The 20,246-nt window shown below is 44.0% G+C and overlaps 1 protein-coding gene across 3 annotated transcripts in view; it reads right to left on the bottom strand.

The window, feature by feature from the left end:
* Positions 1-20,246, bottom strand: part of LOC138180988 (cell adhesion molecule Dscam2) — a 174,710-nt gene that overhangs the window by 33,407 nt on the left and 121,057 nt on the right. For all 3 annotated transcript variants that reach the window (XM_069115404.1, XM_069115402.1, XM_069115403.1), the window contains 2 exons: positions 17,613-17,762; positions 5,023-5,348 (listed from right to left, as the gene is read on the bottom strand). In XM_069115404.1, coding sequence (XP_068971505.1) covers positions 5,023-5,348; positions 17,613-17,762 — 476 coding nt within the window. The remainder of the gene's footprint in view (positions 1-5,022; positions 5,349-17,612; positions 17,763-20,246) is intronic.

The following is a 20,246-nucleotide window of genomic DNA, read 5'->3' as shown; positions in this document are numbered from 1 at the left end:
TCGCGCGGTCATTTTCCTTTGATCAGTTTGCCCTCGCATCTGATTTATCTATTAACGAGAATCGTTCTTTGTAAACGAGTTATAGCGAGCGCTTCAGCAACGAAGCTTTTATATACGAAACAACAATAAGTCGCGAGACGATTGAATTCTTGATACGATGTTTCACATTTAACTGCAACTACATATCGAAAGAGACTCGATCAAATTACTGGATATGGAATGGGCAAGATACCGAATCTCGTTGCAGCAATTTACGTAATATCTAGAGAGTATCGATGTATTATTTTCCATTACATTTCGGTGCTTCCTGATGTAAATTATTTACCATTCTAATTACTTGAGAAACTGATACTATAATATGCAACAATGTTTAGTACATCGTTATTATTATATTACAAGCATCGGAACGCTGCTAATGGTAGGATTAACCGGTACTAAGTAGAAAAGACAGAGCCAGGCAAGATAGACCGCATGCCTACCGCGAGGCATTGAATCCGATGTACCGGAACGCGGTTGAATGGAGTGGCTTACTGGCATTTCCATATGCATTTTCAGTCGCTTAATTGATCACCGATCGAGGAAACGAGCCTTTGATCTAGCTAGGAATCTCGTCTTATGTATTATTGAAGAGGCCCGTTTATTCGGTCATTGGCGATATACGGCAACGACGATTCTGCGCCCTGATTACCACCGATATACCAATACATATACGCTCATATGGGTGTGCAATGTACATTGTATAGTGTACACTTTGGGCCGGGTTCGCGTTACGTCGACCGCCCCCGGGTCATGAATTTCGAAGGCGTTCCACGCGTCAAAGGCTTGTGGAAGAGATTCCTCGGGCATATAATACATCGAGTGTGCACCGATCGATGAAAAAGGACCGATTTTCTCCGGTATGGTTCGATGGATTGCAATAAACTTGCCGCGGGATCTATATTCAAATTGTAGGATCGCGAGGCCGATTTCCTCGGGTTACAGGGCGCGAACGGTCGGTTCAAGGGCAGAGAAATTCGACGAGAGGCGTCGCGTGCTGAATCGAACCACCACGACGGCCATTAAATATTGTCAAGAGGATCGCGCGCGTCGCTCTCGCCTGGCTTCTTTTGTTCCACGACCCCGAAGGAAACTTTCTTTCAAACCGAAGACCGCTTTAAATATCCTTTGATACGGTATTCAAGCAGCCGGAGGAAGGAATGGGAAATAAGATGCGCAAGGATGCCACCTTTAAAGGCGACCGAACGAGCTGGCTGCAAGGGGTGAAGGAACAAGAAAAAAAAGGCGAATCTGCGAGGGCGTTGAGTTGCACCTCGACCCACGCTTTGTCCCCGTCGTTCTTGTCTACTCCTCGCGGTATCGTGGCGTTATTACGACGATCAACGATGCGTTTACATTGTCGATATAACCGCAATATAAACCGACTCGATGTCTTCCTTCGAGGCGTCTCCTATACCGGGTAAATGGAGTAACAGAAGATAGAGAGAGGGAGAGAGAGAGAGAGAGGGAGAATTATTGCGAGAATGTCTAGAAAAATAGGGGCAAATAATCATAAATTTTGTGGAACGTGTACAAGACTGTGTGCTCAAGCTGGAGTGGAGGAATGCAACGGAATTTTCTCGATTCGCTACGTTCGCGAGAGCGTCGTCGAATAAACGTTCCATAGGATTAGAAGAATGGAACGATCTTTGTTATGTGAAAACGGAATAAATCGGATTGCACTGGCTTATTTCCTTTTCTGTATATTCCACCTGCCTTGTATCAAGTATCGCGAAAGATTTTTGGTGGGACGAAAAATTTGGAGACCGGTCCGCGTAGCTACGTTATTAAACTGCGATTTGTGAGGCAGACAGAGATAGTCCCCGTCGTGGTTATCTGTTTAAACAGTCGATCAAAAAGTTTATCAAGTGGAAGTTCGCGTTAAGAAGCGTTGCGTGCAATCAGAAGACGCAACGATGCTTTTAATAAAGCGAGGACAAAATAGGCCACGTTAATGGAAGGAAGCGCCATCGAAGCAAATGCCGGCTAATACACGAGAGAATTCGTCCGCAATGAGCGTTTCTTTGCCGGTGACTGCGAAAGTTATGCGAGAAGCTTCCAGCGAATGAATGATATTTCATCGATTCTGTTCCCTGGTCCTTTTCTCTCTCTCTCTATCCACCAAGGTATGATATGGACCAATTGCTGATCCCTATTTTCTTTTTTTTTTATAGGATCCATCGACTGTCGTTCTAACGACCACATACCGACCGACCGCTCCGATACGTTTTTCCGTTACCGAATTTCGGCACACATTAAAACCATCGCCTATTTTCCGCTCCAACGATGGTTAAACCTTCCAGCTTTCCCAACGAACGAACGAACTACGAGTCCCGATGCAGGGGATTCTCAAATCCCGTGCGCGTTTCTCAAATTCACAGGGGAGAGAGGGTATATTTTGTGCCGAATGGTTAGAGATCGGCATCGGATCATCGTAATCGAGCGTCGAATCGTTCAGCGACAAGTTTGAAAATTTTAGTCGAAAATCGGATCAACGTTCGCGTGGGATAGAAGGGAGAGGGCGATTGGTTGAATGGACCAACCTGCATCCATCCCCTTTGACATTTCGTTTTAAACGCTATTAATTATTCCGCTTTGCACGGCCAATCGACGCCCCGGTTAATACGCTTATAGTGACGTCGGAGGTCAACCCCGGCAGCAGCTCCGGCACCAGCTCCGGTACAGTGCGGCCAGCGATTCGTTGTTTTGACGGGATATACGATTTGCGAGGTTGACCTGCCACCGTTACGCGTTACGCTTAACACGGTACGTGGCGCGTATTTTCACGATTCACCCGGGGGTTCGACACGATCCAATAACTTTGGCAGCCCAGCAACGACGAAACCATGGTGCGCGAATCACGATCGTTGTGAATCATAGGCACGTCGATCGACTCAGGCTGGCAGCTTCGACCGGTTTCTCTTTTATCGTCGTCACAATACGCGTTCATCGTCCCGAGAGACATTGCCAACACAATTACCGAGGCTTGTTAAAAGATCAAAGAAACTACGAAGAACTGCATCGCACCGGGTTCGAAGCGGCTCCACGAACCGGCTTACTAATTAACGGAAGTTAATACTAATTAATAGCAACGTCTCGTTCACGGTGAACAGAACGAGTTGCTCGTTATTTCTCTTCGGCCGATATTCACAGATAGGTACACCAAGTGTTTCAACTGTGTGCGATGTTTTCAAGATCTATCCGTCGTCTTGGCAGGGATGGTAACTCGGTCTGTCGTTATCCGCGCTACCGTGTTTACTGCGACGTGATGTTCAATTATCCACATCGATGAGAATTAGTCGACGACGACGACGACGACAACGACGACGCGACGGGAACGATGACAACGAAGACCAGACTTCCCTCTTATTTCCCTTTCCCCGTAGTCGATGCGAATTTATTCGTGAAGCGCTCGCGACCTCGAGATACCGTAGGTAGTCGACCATGGTAGGAGAAACGAGGATCATCGATTTAACAAAGTCGCGGCGCAACGAACCGTTACGTTGCGAGGGAGGCACGCTGGGGGTAGTTTACAGATCTGTTGAAAATAGAATCGGCGCTCGTCGAGAAGCCTTAACTTCCTCCGACGAAGGAAACGAGAAAGGGAGGAGAGCAAAGGGTAGAAAAAACAGAAAGCGGAAAGAGGAAAAAGTAACCACGGTAGCTCTCGAGTTGTTTACGAAATAGAATAAAAGAGAGCTAACCTGTTGAGGTATCAGTCGGATGAAGAGAAGCTACTTATCATCGAGAACCGCGCGGTCCTTTTGCTGCTTCTTACGGAGCGACCGTAACGTTATAGAATTTATTTCCGGACGGCACCATCGCCCTTCTTCCTCGAGAATCGGAAACTTGTGACGCGCTAGTCGAAGCGATCGACAACATCGTCACGCGATGCGCGTTTCAAGATTTCTCGAAGTATTGGGATAATCCGACGAGGGATGAAACAGGAAGGCGACGATCGGATCGTTCGGGTCGTTCCAGAAATCCAATCGACGCCGGATAGAATGCCTTTAACCTGTTGAGACACCACGTGGGCGAGAGAGAACGTACAATTTTTTCAACATCTTACGAAACTTTTTCGTTAAATAATCGTCCGTCCGTATCGTCTATCGTTGAACCAATATCGAAAGCGAATCAAAGTCTTCCTTCGAGCGGATAAAACGGAATCGATTGGCTGGCGATACTTAACCGGGGTGAAACGAATGCTAACCTGTTGAAACTATAGGCAGGCCAAATCGATTTTACGTGATGTTTATTCCGAATGAATTCCAGGCTACTTTCAATTTTCCGGACGAGTACCAAGTTATTTGCAAGCTACTTTGACGAATAAAAATAGGGAAGAGAATTTTGGGTGATTTATCGCGAGTGCTTGCGAAAGATGAGTGCTTGAGATTGGACAGACCGTGACTGAACTTGTCCTGAGAATTTCTGCGAAGTCTGCTAAATGATATGCATTGGATGGTAGACTCTCGTAACCATTCTTTATGGAATTTCTAATCGAGTAAGCGTATAAATAATAAACGGTCAGTTAATCCAAAAACAGCGATCAGTATATGACACGAAAGGTATATTTAGTTGCAGAAAAATTCATTTATCATTTAAAATGAAAACAGATAGTGTATTCTTTCGTTGAATATCGAAGTTTCCTTTATAATAAATAAAAATATGAGCGAGTAAGGCGCGACCGGATAAGAGGACGCCTATCCACTATATTATCATATTTTAACATTATTTTAATATATCTAATTAACGTTTCATTTTGAAGTCGAATGTTTCATGATCCAATTTTTCTATCGATTCGTCTCTTTTCCAAGCAACGATAATCAACATACATCCTGCATGAGTCAATAAGTCACGCATCATCGTGTACATTAATTGAATCACCAATCGAATAAAACAGACGATCGAACGATCATTTTAAAGGCTACTGATAGAAATAGCGCTCGATACTGGTACGGAGATTAAACGAGAGTACCGAAAACTAACCTGTTGAGGTACCAGGTGAATGGAGAGGCTGCTTATAATGGAAACCTCCAATTCGACCATCTCGGAACCGGCCGTATTGTTGGCGTGACAGACGTATCGTCCTGCATCCTCTGCCCTTGCCGATTGCAGCACCAGCGCACCCGCTCTCGCGTAGATCCTTTCTGAATTGAAGATCATCGCCGTGCCCGTCACGGACTCACGAAACCATAGGTACATGGGTGGCGGGATTCCTTGTGAAACGCAGGAAAGGACGATCGTCTCTCCCGTGCGTATAGGCGCTGGGCTCATTCTTTCATTGAACCTTGGCGGAACTGGGGTATGAGGGTCTGAAAATGGAAAAAGATTATTTGATTGTCTGGATCGTAAATAGGTCCGTTGCCTGCGGAGTTAAGAGCTGTAGGTTAAATTTATATATTTTTCCATAATGCAAAGGTATTTAGCATTTTCGACTGAGATTCTGAGCAAAGTTACCGAATGTCTGTAATTCAGGAGAACTGTTGCCGCAGTTGTTAGAAATCCATAGAATATTAAACTTGATGTAAGTACTTGCGGTATAGTTTCAAATTCTATAATAACGCGAAATGATACAATTGTAGAACTGTACTGTTGTTAAATTTGAAGTGTATGTTTTATAAGCAAGTAAGGGAGTTTATCGAACGGTTGTCTCTATAAGAGAGTCAGTGGAACGAATATTTTCAAACAGGGAGAACGAAACAAAGCGTGGCGGTCGATTTGTTGCGTTCAATTTTAACTGTGTATGCGGCAGCGGCAAAAATTTGGACACATCCGACGAACAAAACGTTTCGCTTTAAGTCTCTGATCGAAAATACGAACCGGCGCGCTGGCGGTTCTAGCACAGTTGGCCTGCTGAATGGTGAATTCTCATCGTGGAACGGGTAAAATGGCGAAAGTTTGGAACTGATGTGTTATTTCAAGGTACGCGCGATCAACTTTCACGATCCTGATTCGTTTGCAGCGTCGAAGAAAATATTCTCAAGGCGATTTAAAGAGTTTGAGATTGTTCGGTGAAACGTAACGATTAAAAAGTATTAAACGATGAAAGCAAAAAAAGAAACAGAGGGGAGGCGGAGGAAAGAAAGACAGTGCAGGCCACAAGAATGGATTTATCTCCTTTCATCAATTTTTCTTCGACTGTCTCTCACTTGATACCTCGAAACGCATTTTGAATCTTTCGGACGTTCACGGGAAAAGAAATCTCCGTGGACTTGTTGAAAGAGACAAAGATCCCGGTATCAATTTTTCACAGCTGCGAAAGAGCTCCTTTTGTCCCTGTTACGTATTATCCGAGTTAGTATGCTCGGCAAATTTACATTTATTTCCTTCCTTTCTCGTTTAATTCTACATTTTCACATTATTTTATCGTGTTAATTACACACCGCGAACAAGCGCGGTTAAGGATCTTTATTATTAATTCGAAAAATCTGGCGGATACAGCGCATTTATCCTGCAAAATGTAAGCTCATCGACGCAAAGTGTCGTTCGAACATCGTTATAATTTCAATGTTAATGAAACGACGACATTTAAATATTAACGAATAATTGCGCTTCACGAAATTGAGGCGCCCTGTTTTTTTTTTTCCGAAGACGATGAACGTAAAAACACGCGAATAGAGATCGTTCATAGTGACGTATCACTATTAAAATTGATTATCTATGGTCGATCCAAAAAGCATAGGTGCGCTTAATGACTTGGAAATTCATACTGTCCGTGGACAGGGAATCCTACTAATTCCGTATATACATCGATCTTCCATTAATACAAGTAACAATCAACACGATACTGTCGATTTATCCACATCTTCGACCGTAATACCATGATATATATTCGAATGGATGAACATTTTATTTCAGTTTCGGCATCGACTAAACGGTGAACGGTGTTTGTCGTACGGTTGAACTCCGCGACACGGCAGCTTTTTACGACTGCACTATTTTATAATGGTCCGCTCGCTTTGTCTGGTCGCCGTTATTATTGTAATTTAAGCTGATGGCGTATTGATCGTCGCTCGCCTCTACCTCTCTCTTTGTCGCTCAGGCACTCTATCCGTCTCGTTCTGCCTATATTCACTCTCACTCCCTCTCTGTCGTTGCCTCTCAAACCGTCCCTCTTTCTCCAGGGAGCACGGTCCCTCTTTCTCTCGCTCCTACCAATGTGCAATTCCAGTTGCCATATTCCAGCAACGCCCCGCCACCACACCCTTGTTCATACTCCCGCTCCCGGCTGCACCGGCTCGTGCATATGCACGCTCAAAACTTTTTATGCCATTTACATCCGACTTACGCCTCAACGTCAGCGTCGTTCGCGTTGACGGTGACCGGCGCGTTGGCGTGGGGTAGAAAACCGTGAAAAAAGGAGAAAAAAGACACAGGAAGGAGAGAGAGAGAGAGAGAGAGAGAGAGAGAGAGAGAAAGTGCAACTTCGATGATCGATCGATACTCGAATTGAAAGAGAGTGAGAGAGAAAAAGAAAAAAGAAAGCAATTCGCTTGCCACCGATTGCTCCTAGCGACGAGAGGCTTGATCACGCGTTAATAATTCTGCCCCCTTGGCTGTGACAGCTCCGCGTGTCTCGTTCTTACTTCCAGTTCGTTGGATCTTTACCGTTTAAATAGATAATCGGCTGGATTGTCAATCAACCTGTTACCCTCCGCGTATAATATTTATCGGTCTTGATATATACGCGAAAGTGAATGAACTTGTCAGTGTTAAACGTGGACTATGAATTTCTATTTAAGATATTACGCAGGGTAATGTAAGTTTTCCATACACGAAAGTTTCTCAGTTCTTTTTGAGCGAATAATTCTTCGGACGACCGAATGGCTTATAAATGGAATTGACCTGTGATTTATCTACCGGTCATCCTTTAAAAGATTTTTAAACGACATCGAAGTACTTTTGAATGATTTCTGGCTGAGTTTAAATGGCTTCTAAGTAGCCTTGACCCTAAGATCTTAAACGAACCGAAACATAACTTTTAAAGAATCTCGAATGACTTTCGTACGGCTTGTAAATGTTCTTAAACGATCTGCCGATTAATCTTAAATTGAAAAAAAATCAGTGTTGTCCCTTCTGTACAAATTTCGTACAAAAATCTCCTAAGAGAATTTACCTCTTAATACGTTACTAGCGGAGTTATGACTTTTTGAAAAACAAGATATAGCATTTCTATTCCCTTTTCTATCCCACACACAAGTTTCTCAGGAAATCTTCGTAGACATAAACGGAGAATTAATTTGGCAAGAAGAACGCGGATAGTTTCGTGCAAAATTTCGAAAAGTATCCTTCGTCGAAATGTTTTTACCACGGGAGCAGAGCTTCGCGGTAGCCAAAAAAATCGAACATGGAAGAGAATTTTAATTAATAGCCGCAATGGCAAATAATTTCGAAGTACAGAAACTCGACGATCGGTATCGAGTAGAGAGAGATGTAGAGAAAGAGAGAGAGAGAGAGAGCGAGTGGCGGCGTGGTGCGGCGCTGCTACGCGCGATGTTTAAACGGACAGACAGTGTGCTCAAACGAACATCTTGATATCCTTTGAACCATCGCTCATTGACTATGTAATCCGGAGGCTCGGTCCTCGAGCGAGGTCACGTGAAAGAGCGTTAGAGAAAAAGGGACAGGGAAGAAGAGACAGAGCGAACGGAAGAGGTGCGCGGCGGGGAGAAAAAAGCAGGGCTGAAGGGAGCAGAAACCGCGGCGGAACGATGTCCAATTAAACCTTTCGAGCCGTCGACTCCAATTAAGACTCTATTAAATATACACCGGCCGTGTGTATCGTTGGCAAAGCGAATTTCAAATGGCGCCCGGTCTTTCTCATGTATTTACCTGGAACAAGCAACTTCACCGTGATAAAGTTGCCACTAATTAGCCGCACAATGTGTCTGTTGCCGACCATTGCGAGACTCGTGCTTTTCGCGTTCGCCTTTTTCCGCCGATAAAGTTCCTCCTACGTCATTCCTCACGACCACGCGACAACGTACCAACCTTATGAACCACCTCCACCCTAGATAATTCCTTAAACGCAACCGATGTGTTTATGTCTCTTACCACGCGGAAGAAAACCGAGATGAGCAAGAGAATTAAAAAACAAAAAAAAAGAAAAGGAAAAAAGGGAATAGGGACAAAGTTTTCTGCGCTTAAACGTAACCTTCGAAATTAGTGGTGAAATAAAAGAACGGAAATGGCAAGTACTTTAGCGTAACTACACCAACCAACTATGTACAGTGCAGGTATCTACTCGCGAGTAACCCAAGTGCATGTATATAACGTTGTCGTCACGAAACTTCCTCTCGCCAAGAAGATTCAAGTCGAAAGGGCATCGAGTTGTTCTGCTGGTAGGCGAGGGGAATTAGTAGATCGTTCAGGCTTCATTAATTACTCGACAACTCCGGTTTCTACATTAATTGGTAGCTATGTTACCAGCAAACCGTATTACGTCGTTGACTAATTACGTCATCGAAGTGGCGGCTTCTCGAACCGATAGAGCGCATATGTAATTTAATGCCAGTCGCTGATTGCTTCAGAATTCAGGTCACAACGTGCGATACCCGAAGCGCAATTTGCGCGGAAGACGTACACGTGTTTCCGTGCGTACTGCCGGGCCACAATTCCGAATAATTATATCTGATTTATACGGTCTGACAGAGTGGTAGAAACGCGTCTACCATCTAGCTCGTTTTACTCTCTGACTATTCCCCGTCAAAATTACCAGATATCGGAGCTGGCGGCTACGGGGGTGCGCACTCGAACAAAGCTGTAACTCAACGAGAATATTAGATTAGAAGGATAACGGCGGAAATGAAGATTTATCGCGGTGCGAATGCCACGAGGAAGTTGCCAACCGTACCTTGCCTTTGGGAATCTTCCGAGTGGCACACACTTTTGAAAGTACTTGCCTGTTCAGGACAGACAGTAATTTTTCTTGGCTGCGTTACAGCCAATGTTTGGCTGTCTTGCGCCACAGAGATATAGCATCAAATCCCTAACAATTTGCAGTAGATTACCGAAATACGCGCTTTAGATTTTAGACAGTAAAGGTGATATATATATATATTTCTGATGTAGAAGCTGGGGTTATTTGGGTCATCCAAGCTTCAACATCTTAGAATTCAATCTGCTACTTCGCACAGAATAATCAAACTTTTTGTATATTATGAGACACCATTAGTCCTTAGCATCATAACGAAAGAATGAGAAAATATCGTGTACCTCAAATCTAACGACAAAAAATATCAGAGAACGGACAGTTGATTTAAATTATTTGAGTCGACGATGTGATATTATATAAAAACTAACAAAATGAATAACAAAATGACACGCAGAAATAAAGCGATATACACAGGTCGCTAATTTAAAATGAATACAATTGACAATATTAATATTAGTTGAACGAACTTTCTTTTTGACAAGATTGTTAGACGAGAAGTTACGTATGTTCTGAGAAAACTATGGCTACTGAGCTGCCAATATAGGTATACGATATATCTCACTGTTTTCAAATGTAGGTGATTAAAAAATTGTTCATAATCCAAATGAGTCGATTATTGGATAAATTAATTATGTGGACGCAAATATCCTCCTAATCCAAATAGCTCTACCTTATCCTGCTTGTATGAAGTCATCTTTTTCTGAGAAGGTAATGAGTTTTTCATCGATCTATGTCACGTTTATTCGTACTATAAACAGATACACTCCATCTTCAACGAAAGGTCGTTCTTCGAATATAATGCCAGCGAAAAGGAGAATCCGTTGCTCTCGTCGAACACGTGTCTGCTTATTGTAAAAGCTGCTTAACGCTTAATCCCGATCACGCGACGACAGCATTGCTATGCGTGAACCGTTCTTGGCGAAAGAATCACAGATTAAGGTACTTCGGTTTAGAGGCTTAACGTGATTTTCAACCACCGACGGAATACTTTTCGACACAGATTTCTTTCCGTAAAAGGACGTTTCTTCGTGTGGAGCTTTTTGCTCGCGGAATTTTCTTCCTCCGCGACTCCGATCGCTCACTGTAGAGAAGATTTACGTATTTTGAAAGTGTTGAATAGGCGGCGGGCAAAAATCTTCTTTCTTCTTCAAGTTTCCATTCCGACGTTTTTCTGCGGCACGCGACTGTGAACAGAAGTAATTCGCCGTGTGGCTTCCGGTTTGTTCTTCGCGACAGAAGGTATTTACGTACTTGTTCTATCGTAGTTCCGTCGAGTATCGTCGTGTAGAGAACCGTCGTATAAATAAACAAACGGTTCGTGAAAAACGGCAGGGGAGAACGCGGCAATATTCGTGGCTGAAGGGAAGGTTTGCTCTCCTCTCGAGAACGATCGTCGACGTGCTCTTCTGTTGTTAAATTAACGACTACGTTCTGCAGCTTCAGGATTAACGTGTCGTATTCGGGAGGACCGAGGTGTGAAATCCAAGAAGATTGATGCGTATCTGGTATCCTCTAGTGTAAAATTCAAAACTCAGCGGGACAAATAACTTGCTAGCTTGGATGAATCGCGGCAGCATGCATTTTGACGTGAAAAAGTAAAACGATGCTTTGCCATCGTTTGTCTTCGTCAACGGCTATATCTTCCAACTACTCACCCTCTCGTCTGTGCTCCTTCGACTCAAGGAAACTAAGTGTTTCAAACATCGATTCACGTTTTACGTGTATTATGTCGCAACATTTTGTAACGTCTAAAGGAGAAAATTGCGTCGCACATTTACATATGTATGTATGTATGTAATTTGTTCGCAAAGTTCAAGATCGCTCGTAAGGACGTTCGTTTCCTCAGATGTGCTCGTCAGGGGCGCAATTCTTACCTAACAATCGACTGTCATAATAATCGGTTATGTTTAAGGAGTCCCCGAACAGGAGAAAATCACCACCAGCGTGGAATATCTTAGTCGTGCAATTCGGCTCGTCGAGTTTTCCAGCAGTACGCGAAGAAGCCCGATGTTACTTGTCTAGTTCCTTACAAATCATCGCATTCGGTGGTTTCCTATTCGCCCGTACAATGGCGTTCCCTTGTGTACAGTTGTACGTATGTATTATGTATGCACACAACCGACGCGACGGCGACTACACAACGCACGTAGCCGCTACGTAGGAAGTGGAAAAGAGAGATACAAGTAGGTTGGGTTCGATAAGATTGCGGGGTAGCGAGCGAAGGGATTGGAGCCGTGATGGCTGCATTGTTTCTTGCCTACGTTGCTCCGCAGACTGGCTGCATCCTGGCTCTGTGGATTGTACTTTGCGTTTTCGTCGAGTCTCCAATAGGGCGATATCCAACCCCGTCCTCTTTCTTTGCCGCGTCTCCTTCTTCTTTCTGCTTCCTCCACCTCCTTGCTGCTCTTCTGTTTCCACCCTCGAACCTCCCTTCTTCTTTATCTTCCCACCCCTTTCTCTTTGCTATCCCTCGAGCATCCTGCCGCCATTGACCGGCAAAAAAGCCACGGGGGTATCTCATAATAGCACACCACGACGGAACTCCGCTCGCCTTATTCCATGGATTTACGAAAGTTCAACATTTTTCCACGCTGCCAGCCGGAGAGTCTTTAAAGTACTTAGAAGTAATACCGTGAACGTGTGCAACGTTCGCTAACCCGCGAGCCTTCTGCTTGTTTTTATTCCCGCCACCCCGATCCAGATCTATACTTCCTTCCCCAACCCTCCCAGGTGTAGCGAATAAACGCTATAAATCTGCATTTACAATTTCCAACGCGGCCGCGTTTATCATCGCGATAACCACCTCTTGGCCAAGTTGCGCGCCACTCTTACCGCTGTGTCGCTCGCACCTGCAAACCGTTACTTCGTAGATAGTTTACAGGATGTTTCTTTAGCTTGAAACATATAACATCTTAACATGTAAATTGGTACTAAGATCTCACCGGTGTATACAGTAAGAGTTTGTACGATATTAATAAAACTGCTACTGCTATAATTGGTTTTCGTAAATTATTGCACTATTTTTGAGATAACGACTAGTTACGCGGCAAACGAGATTTAATCGAATGCTTCTCGACAGAGTTTGTTACGTTAAAACACGTCGTAAGGCTTGAAATGCGCGTAACTCTGTATATCTGCAGAATAAGGGAAATTGATCCTATTTTGTTGGCTTTGGAAAGTAAAGCGAAGATTTCCTCGCAAACTAAAATAAGTACTCGAACCTTTAAAAATAGCAAATTGTTTGCATCGTAAGCTTGGGAAAGTTGTAGAAGTCACCTGAACATCTATTCCGCCATCTTCTATGTATGTAACGATATACATCCTCCTTTCATATTGTATCACAAAATCAACGCTCCATGCGCACCTACCGATTCTTCGAAACAAGTTTCATTTGTCATCAGCTTTTATGATCCCTGCGCAACAGCGGTCGGTCGAATCGTAAATAAAGCGTCACGTTGGCGAAACTTTTTAGTGGCGGGAGTCTTCTTTGTCACGTTGGATATGCGCGTCGGTGTGAGTTACTCTTTGGATTTCAGCCGAGACTCGAAAATACCAGTTTTCTTCGGACGAGAAACCCACGGCACGTTCCTAGCGGACTATCGAGTTGCTCGCCGTGCAAAAACCACGGCGTCGACAGGAATTTCGGACGAATAAAAGAGAGGAGAGATGCTAAACTACCGGAAAACCATTCGACCATGGAACTAATTCGACGCTCGATTAAACTTTGTCAGGTCACGAACTTTCTTTTCGCCAAAGTGACCGTGGTATCGAATTATACGATTATGGCCAGAGCTACATATCGATAAATGATCGCGAATATCGCGATACAGGAACCTGAAACCCCGGATACGTCGATAAAACTTCCAATTTCGCCAGTTTGCTCGTGCAAGATTGTTAGCGAGCGAACTCTCTGTTCGGAGACAACGTTCTGCTCTAATTGCATTTGCGAATGTACACAGGCTTCCGAATCCGCGATAAGAAATTTCTTTGATACTTCGTATACAACAGGATGAAGCGTTTCCTTTCAATTGTTCTATCGTTTAGAGAGGGTCTATTAGAAGAAACAATCTTCCCCAACTTCTTCTTCGTATTATAATACGAAAGCCAAAACTACTCCTCGAGCCAACAGAGAAACGCAAGGAACTTGCTGTTTCCACGCGAACCAATTCTTCAACATCCCCGCACCAAGCTGCTGTGCTTCGAGTTAAAACAGTCACGTCCCCATCTGGCAGACACACGAGGGGAAACGCTAAATGTCACAGGGAGGAGGCTGGTAACACGACACGGAGTACAGATTAAGCTTTCCTCGAAGAACGTCGCGAGCAAAAAGCGTTCTCAGATTTCTTTCCACGGCGATTTCGTTTCGACGCGAATCATTTCACTCGCTGCGACGAAAGGACATCGAGAAGGAAAACGAGTCGCTGTCTCACGCTCGAGTCGATCGAAACGTAGTCCATTAGTCCACGAGCTAAACGCGGTGGCTGCATTTGGTTTAAGGAATGCCAGTTTTAAAACGACTCGCGGTTCATCCGGCTACCGCTGTTTTAATGGACAGTCGGCTTAAAAGGCGGCGTTTTCCTAAAATGGCGGCGTGTCGTGGCGTTCTAACTTTAATGTGACGAGGATGGCAAGTAGCGAGTGAAAGCTCGCGAAAAATGCTAGGTTGGATAATGGCGGTGACTACGATAAAAAGAGGAACCGACAGGTGCCGCAATGGCGAGACACTGATACGAACCGACTCTCGCAAACTTGCGTTTTGCCTCGCAATGTTGCCTGCGCTTGGAGAAATCAATTAATTTCTAGCTGTCTTATCTTTCCCGTGACTCGACGCTATAGTCTTTCACGACGTTCGCGCTGTCTGCGTGTACATTCCAGCGTGATAAATTAAGTGCATCTTTCGGATAATGGTAAATTACCGAGGTTGATTCTAATGGATTTCTTGCTACTTTTCCGAGAACAATTATTTGAAGCTGGAATGACTTTATCGATTTGTTTTAATGTATTATCGTTATTTCATAGTTTCTTCGTCAGAAAGATCTTCATTTTTAAGTAGTATATTTTTTTATTTAGCGATTTGGAGTTTATTTTAACACGTTGTTCACTCGTTTGTCTCTCTTTTTAAATCTTCTACAACAACTGCAACAATAGCGCTACTCACGAGTAGAATCTAACAACAATAGGTAAAATGGATCGACGTGTGTGTCAGTAGTAGTACACCTGCGTTAGTCAGACCAAGTTTCTTGTTAAAATTCGTCTCGTAATATTCCTGTATATTTTTGTCGAATTTAAATTTTGGTTTCAATTTCTTCGCTGTACAGATACACTGCTCGACCAAATCTCCAAAAATGTTCTCCTTCGGCCGTACTTCGCCGTACAACAGGCTCCTGATTTCGCTGTTCGAGGTGGCGTGCAACTAACGAACAATATGTTCATCTCGCATTCGATTTTGTGTCTTCTGTGTAGCGGCCGACGGAGCATCTCAACTTGCACTTTGATCATTAGCTACCTATTGTTCCAGCCGCTCATCCACGTTCGACCTATTTTATGTCTTATGAATCAGCAGCTCTCTGAGCTTGGGATGAAGTGCGTCGACGAACCATCGTGTTCGCAGCTAGATCGTTAACAAGGGTTGATTACGATCGCTTAGATAATGATACGTCCGCCGAACACCATGGCGAGAGAGGAACGTGGTCTCTGGCCAAGTTTTTATTAAAAAAAGAAGGTGCTTTTAAGTCCCGAGAAATTTTCCAAAAGTTTAAATCACGCCCCTTCAAAAATCTGCTTCAACTCTCTTTTTGGGAGTTTGAGATGAATAGAAAAAAAGAGGAGATTCTTCGTCATTCAGAGAAGGAAAGAGATGGGAAATTCGAATGCGCATTAAGAAAATATCGTCGCGTCGGTGCGACTCGACATTCAACTTTCACGATGAATATTAAATTACTGCGACAAGGGAAAATCGTTAAAACGTCATTCACAAGTGGATTACGCTTCCAATAAATATCGGTGTTCCTTTGAGTCGGAGTATCTGGATCCAGGAAACACGGCCAAGTCGCATCAACAACGGTGGATCCGTTTCGAGTATAACGACGATTGAAACAATCCACACAGAGGTGGAAACACCGTGACGCCGCGCGGAAGCTCGCATGGTGCTCACACGACAATGCTCGTAATTAGGTTATAACCTATTTATGGGCAACAGAACGCGCGATGAATGCGCGTAAAAGCTGCGGACCATTCGAAATCAGCTCGTATTTTCAGCGATGTCGGTGTATTTTGTTTACGACTCGAAGCACTCCGCTCGTCGGAGAAACAACCGACGACCCGTAGTGGACGTTTCGGCCATTAGCATTTCGGACATTCATGATTTATTCATGAAGAAGCCAGAACGCTCGCGAGCGCGTGCACGCGAGTGGCGAACAGCCGAACGAACAGCGGCCTGCCCGCCGCCACGGGAAACGCGTAACAATGCATTATGATTTACTATGCAAAAGGTATGCGTGAGATCGTTATATGTATAAACGATCGTGTCTAAGTAGATGCATGAAATGTTCACTGGATATCTCTGAGATGTGAACGTTCGTATGTTTTCGGCTCGTGATCTTACGAAGAACCGCGATGGTTTTGGAAAATTCTGTTATAAATCAAGTGTTTCTAACAATGAGAGATACAGGTTTCATCCGTGCTACACTGCCAATATTTGCATAAAATCTGCATGAATACGTGACATAAATATTTCATTCTATTAAGATATGTAAATACCATAAATAATTATTAAACATATTGCCAATCGGGATATAAATATAAATATTTCCAGAATATTTTGCAGAATAAAGGGCGGATAATTAAATTATCGAATAAAGTAAATAAGCAAGCAATGATCAAAGCGCAAGGCACTGAAATCCTACTTGAAACAAGTATTAAGTCATTTCTACGTAAATCATGGACTTAGAGAAACGAAGATACTACTCTTAATGACTTTCTTCCTTCCTTTCTTTCCGTTTCCTTCCTTTATCTTTTCTTTCCCTTCCTTTTCTGTCTTTCTCGTCCTCTTTCTGTATCGCTTCCGTTATTTCATTTTCTCCGTTATCCTTGTCACTCTATGCCGTTTTCTGCGCTCTTTTGTTTCCTTTTCTCGTATACTAAGCCAGCGCTGCCTCCGTCACCGAAAATCGAACACATTTATTAATTTCAGCTTCACGAAAAGTTAATTGCCCGCCTCAATGATTTACGATAAGGTTCGCTGATCGATAACATACTACAATTTTAATAGACGTTCAAATTTAAGCGAGTCACGTAGTTAACCAGTCCAACGTTTTCTCCGTGTAATCCTACAACAGTTTCTTTCGCTATATGAATTTGCATAAGTAGTCGCAGATTTTCCACTGTCCTGGGACGACGAAGAAATAAACAACTAGGCCAACAGTATACGGCTATTGCCGTGGTTTAAACCGCTCCACCTGGGTCTACGACACGTCACAGCGGTTTTCTCCGTGGTGTGGAACTCTACTTGCCAAGAGCGGCCAGAGAAATTTCTCCTGCATTTGCCGGCCATTAAATATTCAGCGGGACGAAAGTTCGACGGGTCGCGGACCAACGATCCGCGGAGCAACGCGACCAGGTGTGTATCGTTGTGAAAACTTACCGGTAACCACGAGTCTGGCGTACGAGGAACTTTCCACAGTGTCTCCGGTGACGCGGTGCACGGTCCGGCATCGATAACTGGACTGGGCGTCGGACGAAGTCACCGAGAACACCAGAAGCTCTCCAGTTGGCAGCATATGATGTCTGTCATCTGAAAACAGATCCATAGCACTGATTCCCGTGATTTTCTCCTAGCTTTCATTCTATATCTTTTCTATTTTCATTCCTTGCCTAACGTTTCGTCTTTATCTTCGTTTCGTTGTCTATTTTTTTCTGTGTCTTCTTTTGTTTTATCGAAATTTCGAACCAATCGTAGCTTACAGCTCGGCGCGGTTCCATTAATATGCAAATTCCTTTAATGGGAAATTCCCGTCGGTGAGTCCGTGTCGGTGGTGCACGCGTCGTAAATTGACGAATAATAAAAATGGGTGGGCGCGCCCGTCCAGGTTGGGAAGGAGCGGTGGAAAATGATTCGGAAACTAGGCCCGGTCCGTTTAATGGAGGCCAACGCTGCTATTAAGCGGTCGAGCAAAATGAAAATTTTGTCGTTGTCTGGACGCGTTGCTGCGTTTGACCGAAATAACGGCCGCCACTATGCCGGGCATAGCCTGCAGGGATGCGTACCGGTTACCAGTTAATTCCATACAGTCGCATGCGGATCGATGCTCGTAAAAAATCTCGCGGGTTAGCTGTGCGTCAATCGTGTAATCTGCGCGTCCTCATCGTGGCTACCTTTCGAGGAGACAAAATATAGCCTGACACTTGCCACGTTGCTTTTGTCTAGTATAAACCAACTACTTTTCTTCGTTGTTCCCTTTCTCTTTGTTGGATCGGCGAAGCTCGCAACGGAGGGAGGAATTTTTATTTTAACTAATTTTAAGATACTATTTTACTTAATGTCATTGTGAAAATATTATTTCAGACGACGAGAAAAGTTCTAGATAGCCATCGACAAAACGTAAATCCACGTAAAGTAAAATTATTGTTTCTGCTGAATCGTTTCCACTCGAGCCGAATCTGTGTTAATTATTTCCTTTTGCTGATCCAACTTCTGCTCAAACGCACAGCACCTTATCGGATTAACGTACACAAGTTGCTCTGCCATGCGCATAATGGCGCACACATGGGAAAATTATATTTCGAGCGTATTCGTTCTGAGCGAACTTGATACGCTCGAACGAACGTACCCGAAGTGCACGAACGTACACGAGCGAATTGTCGCAATAATTCCGGTTTTCTGATCGATAATTCTGCGAAAACTCAGCCGCAATGGCGTCGACAATATCGTTCGGATCGCGTTTCACCGATCGGCGAGGATCGTTGATCCAAAAAACGAAATACCCAGACGCGACGAAAATGGAAATTGTATTTGGACGGAAAAGCCAATAAAAATTAACGGTAAATTTCGTTACAATTCATTTTCTGAAATATCAATGTCAGCGATCGTATCAAAATTTCTATTTTTATAGAAATCCGAGGAACTAATAGCGATTCATTTGGATTGGGTTCGCAAGCACAGAGTGCAGAGAGAACAGAATCGGGTAGGAGGATGAGCGACGAGAAGGGTGAAACAACGTTGAAAGAGGAACCACGATACGGGCCGCGCCTTCTAATGTAAATTACGCGAAATCGTTGCACGAGTGACGCCACGCGGCACAAAGGGACGCTTTAGCCGCTATTTTTCCAGCTTTTTTCTCTCGGCTGACACGAAATATATTACGTAAATTCCCTTCTTCCGTGACCATTTTCAACGTGGAATGGTCCGTGTGTGGTGCCGTGCGTGACGCGGTAGAAAATGCATCGCGCGAAAATGTTTTTGCCCACGAGTTCGCACCTCGATGTATAAACGACTGCATTTGCTCCGATACAGTATTCATGCTCGTTGTCCCAGCCCCTCGTCTCATTCTCTTCCATTCCATCGGTTTTTCACCCCCGTTCATACTCCCATCGCCGGGTTCTCGCGTACCAGTGTCAATATTTCGTCGTTCGTTGTATCACGCGTATTACCTACTTCCTGGCCCCTCTATGTATTGCATTATTCTCGAGGAAATTGCTCGATATTCCCGCTGTTGAAACGCGACCGTTATAGCCGAAGCGAGAGTAGGAATTCACGTAAAGTCTGGTTGCACCTTGAGGGCGATTGGTACGCCACGACTGCGTTGCAACGAAGATGAGAGAAAGCTTGGCTCCTATAAAAATGTCTGGACGGTCTACGATTTCGCTGCAACCTCGTATTTGCATACGTCGCGCACAGGCTTGGAGAGGAAATTTTATTATCCAACAAATTAGCCGTTGCGGGCGTTAAACGGCCTCGTTTTCGCGAGAAACCGTGCGCTATTGCGAATCGTTGTGAATCGTTGACCGAGTTTCCTAGATGAGAGAAAGCTTCAACTATTGGACAAAGATCGAACATGTTTAGCGATAGATATTTTCCAAAGACCAAGCCAACGATAAATGAGAGAACGGCGGTGAAGGCTGACTTATAGCGCGGTTCGACTACTGGCCAATATTTCAATCTGCGAATGCCAGCCTTTCAAGACCGATAAACGCAACGGTACCGCTAAAAAATCCATTTACAACGATTTAGTTGACCACTTGTTAGTCTACACGCTGACCGATTCGTTGCTCGTCGTGA

This window comes from Bombus flavifrons, chromosome 6 (genome assembly GCF_040668555.2).
Source record: "Bombus flavifrons isolate JBK064 chromosome 6, iyBomFlav1_principal, whole genome shotgun sequence".
Classification (NCBI taxonomy): domain Eukaryota; kingdom Metazoa; phylum Arthropoda; class Insecta; order Hymenoptera; family Apidae; genus Bombus; species Bombus flavifrons.
This window is presented reverse-complemented; position numbering and strand designations above follow the sequence as displayed.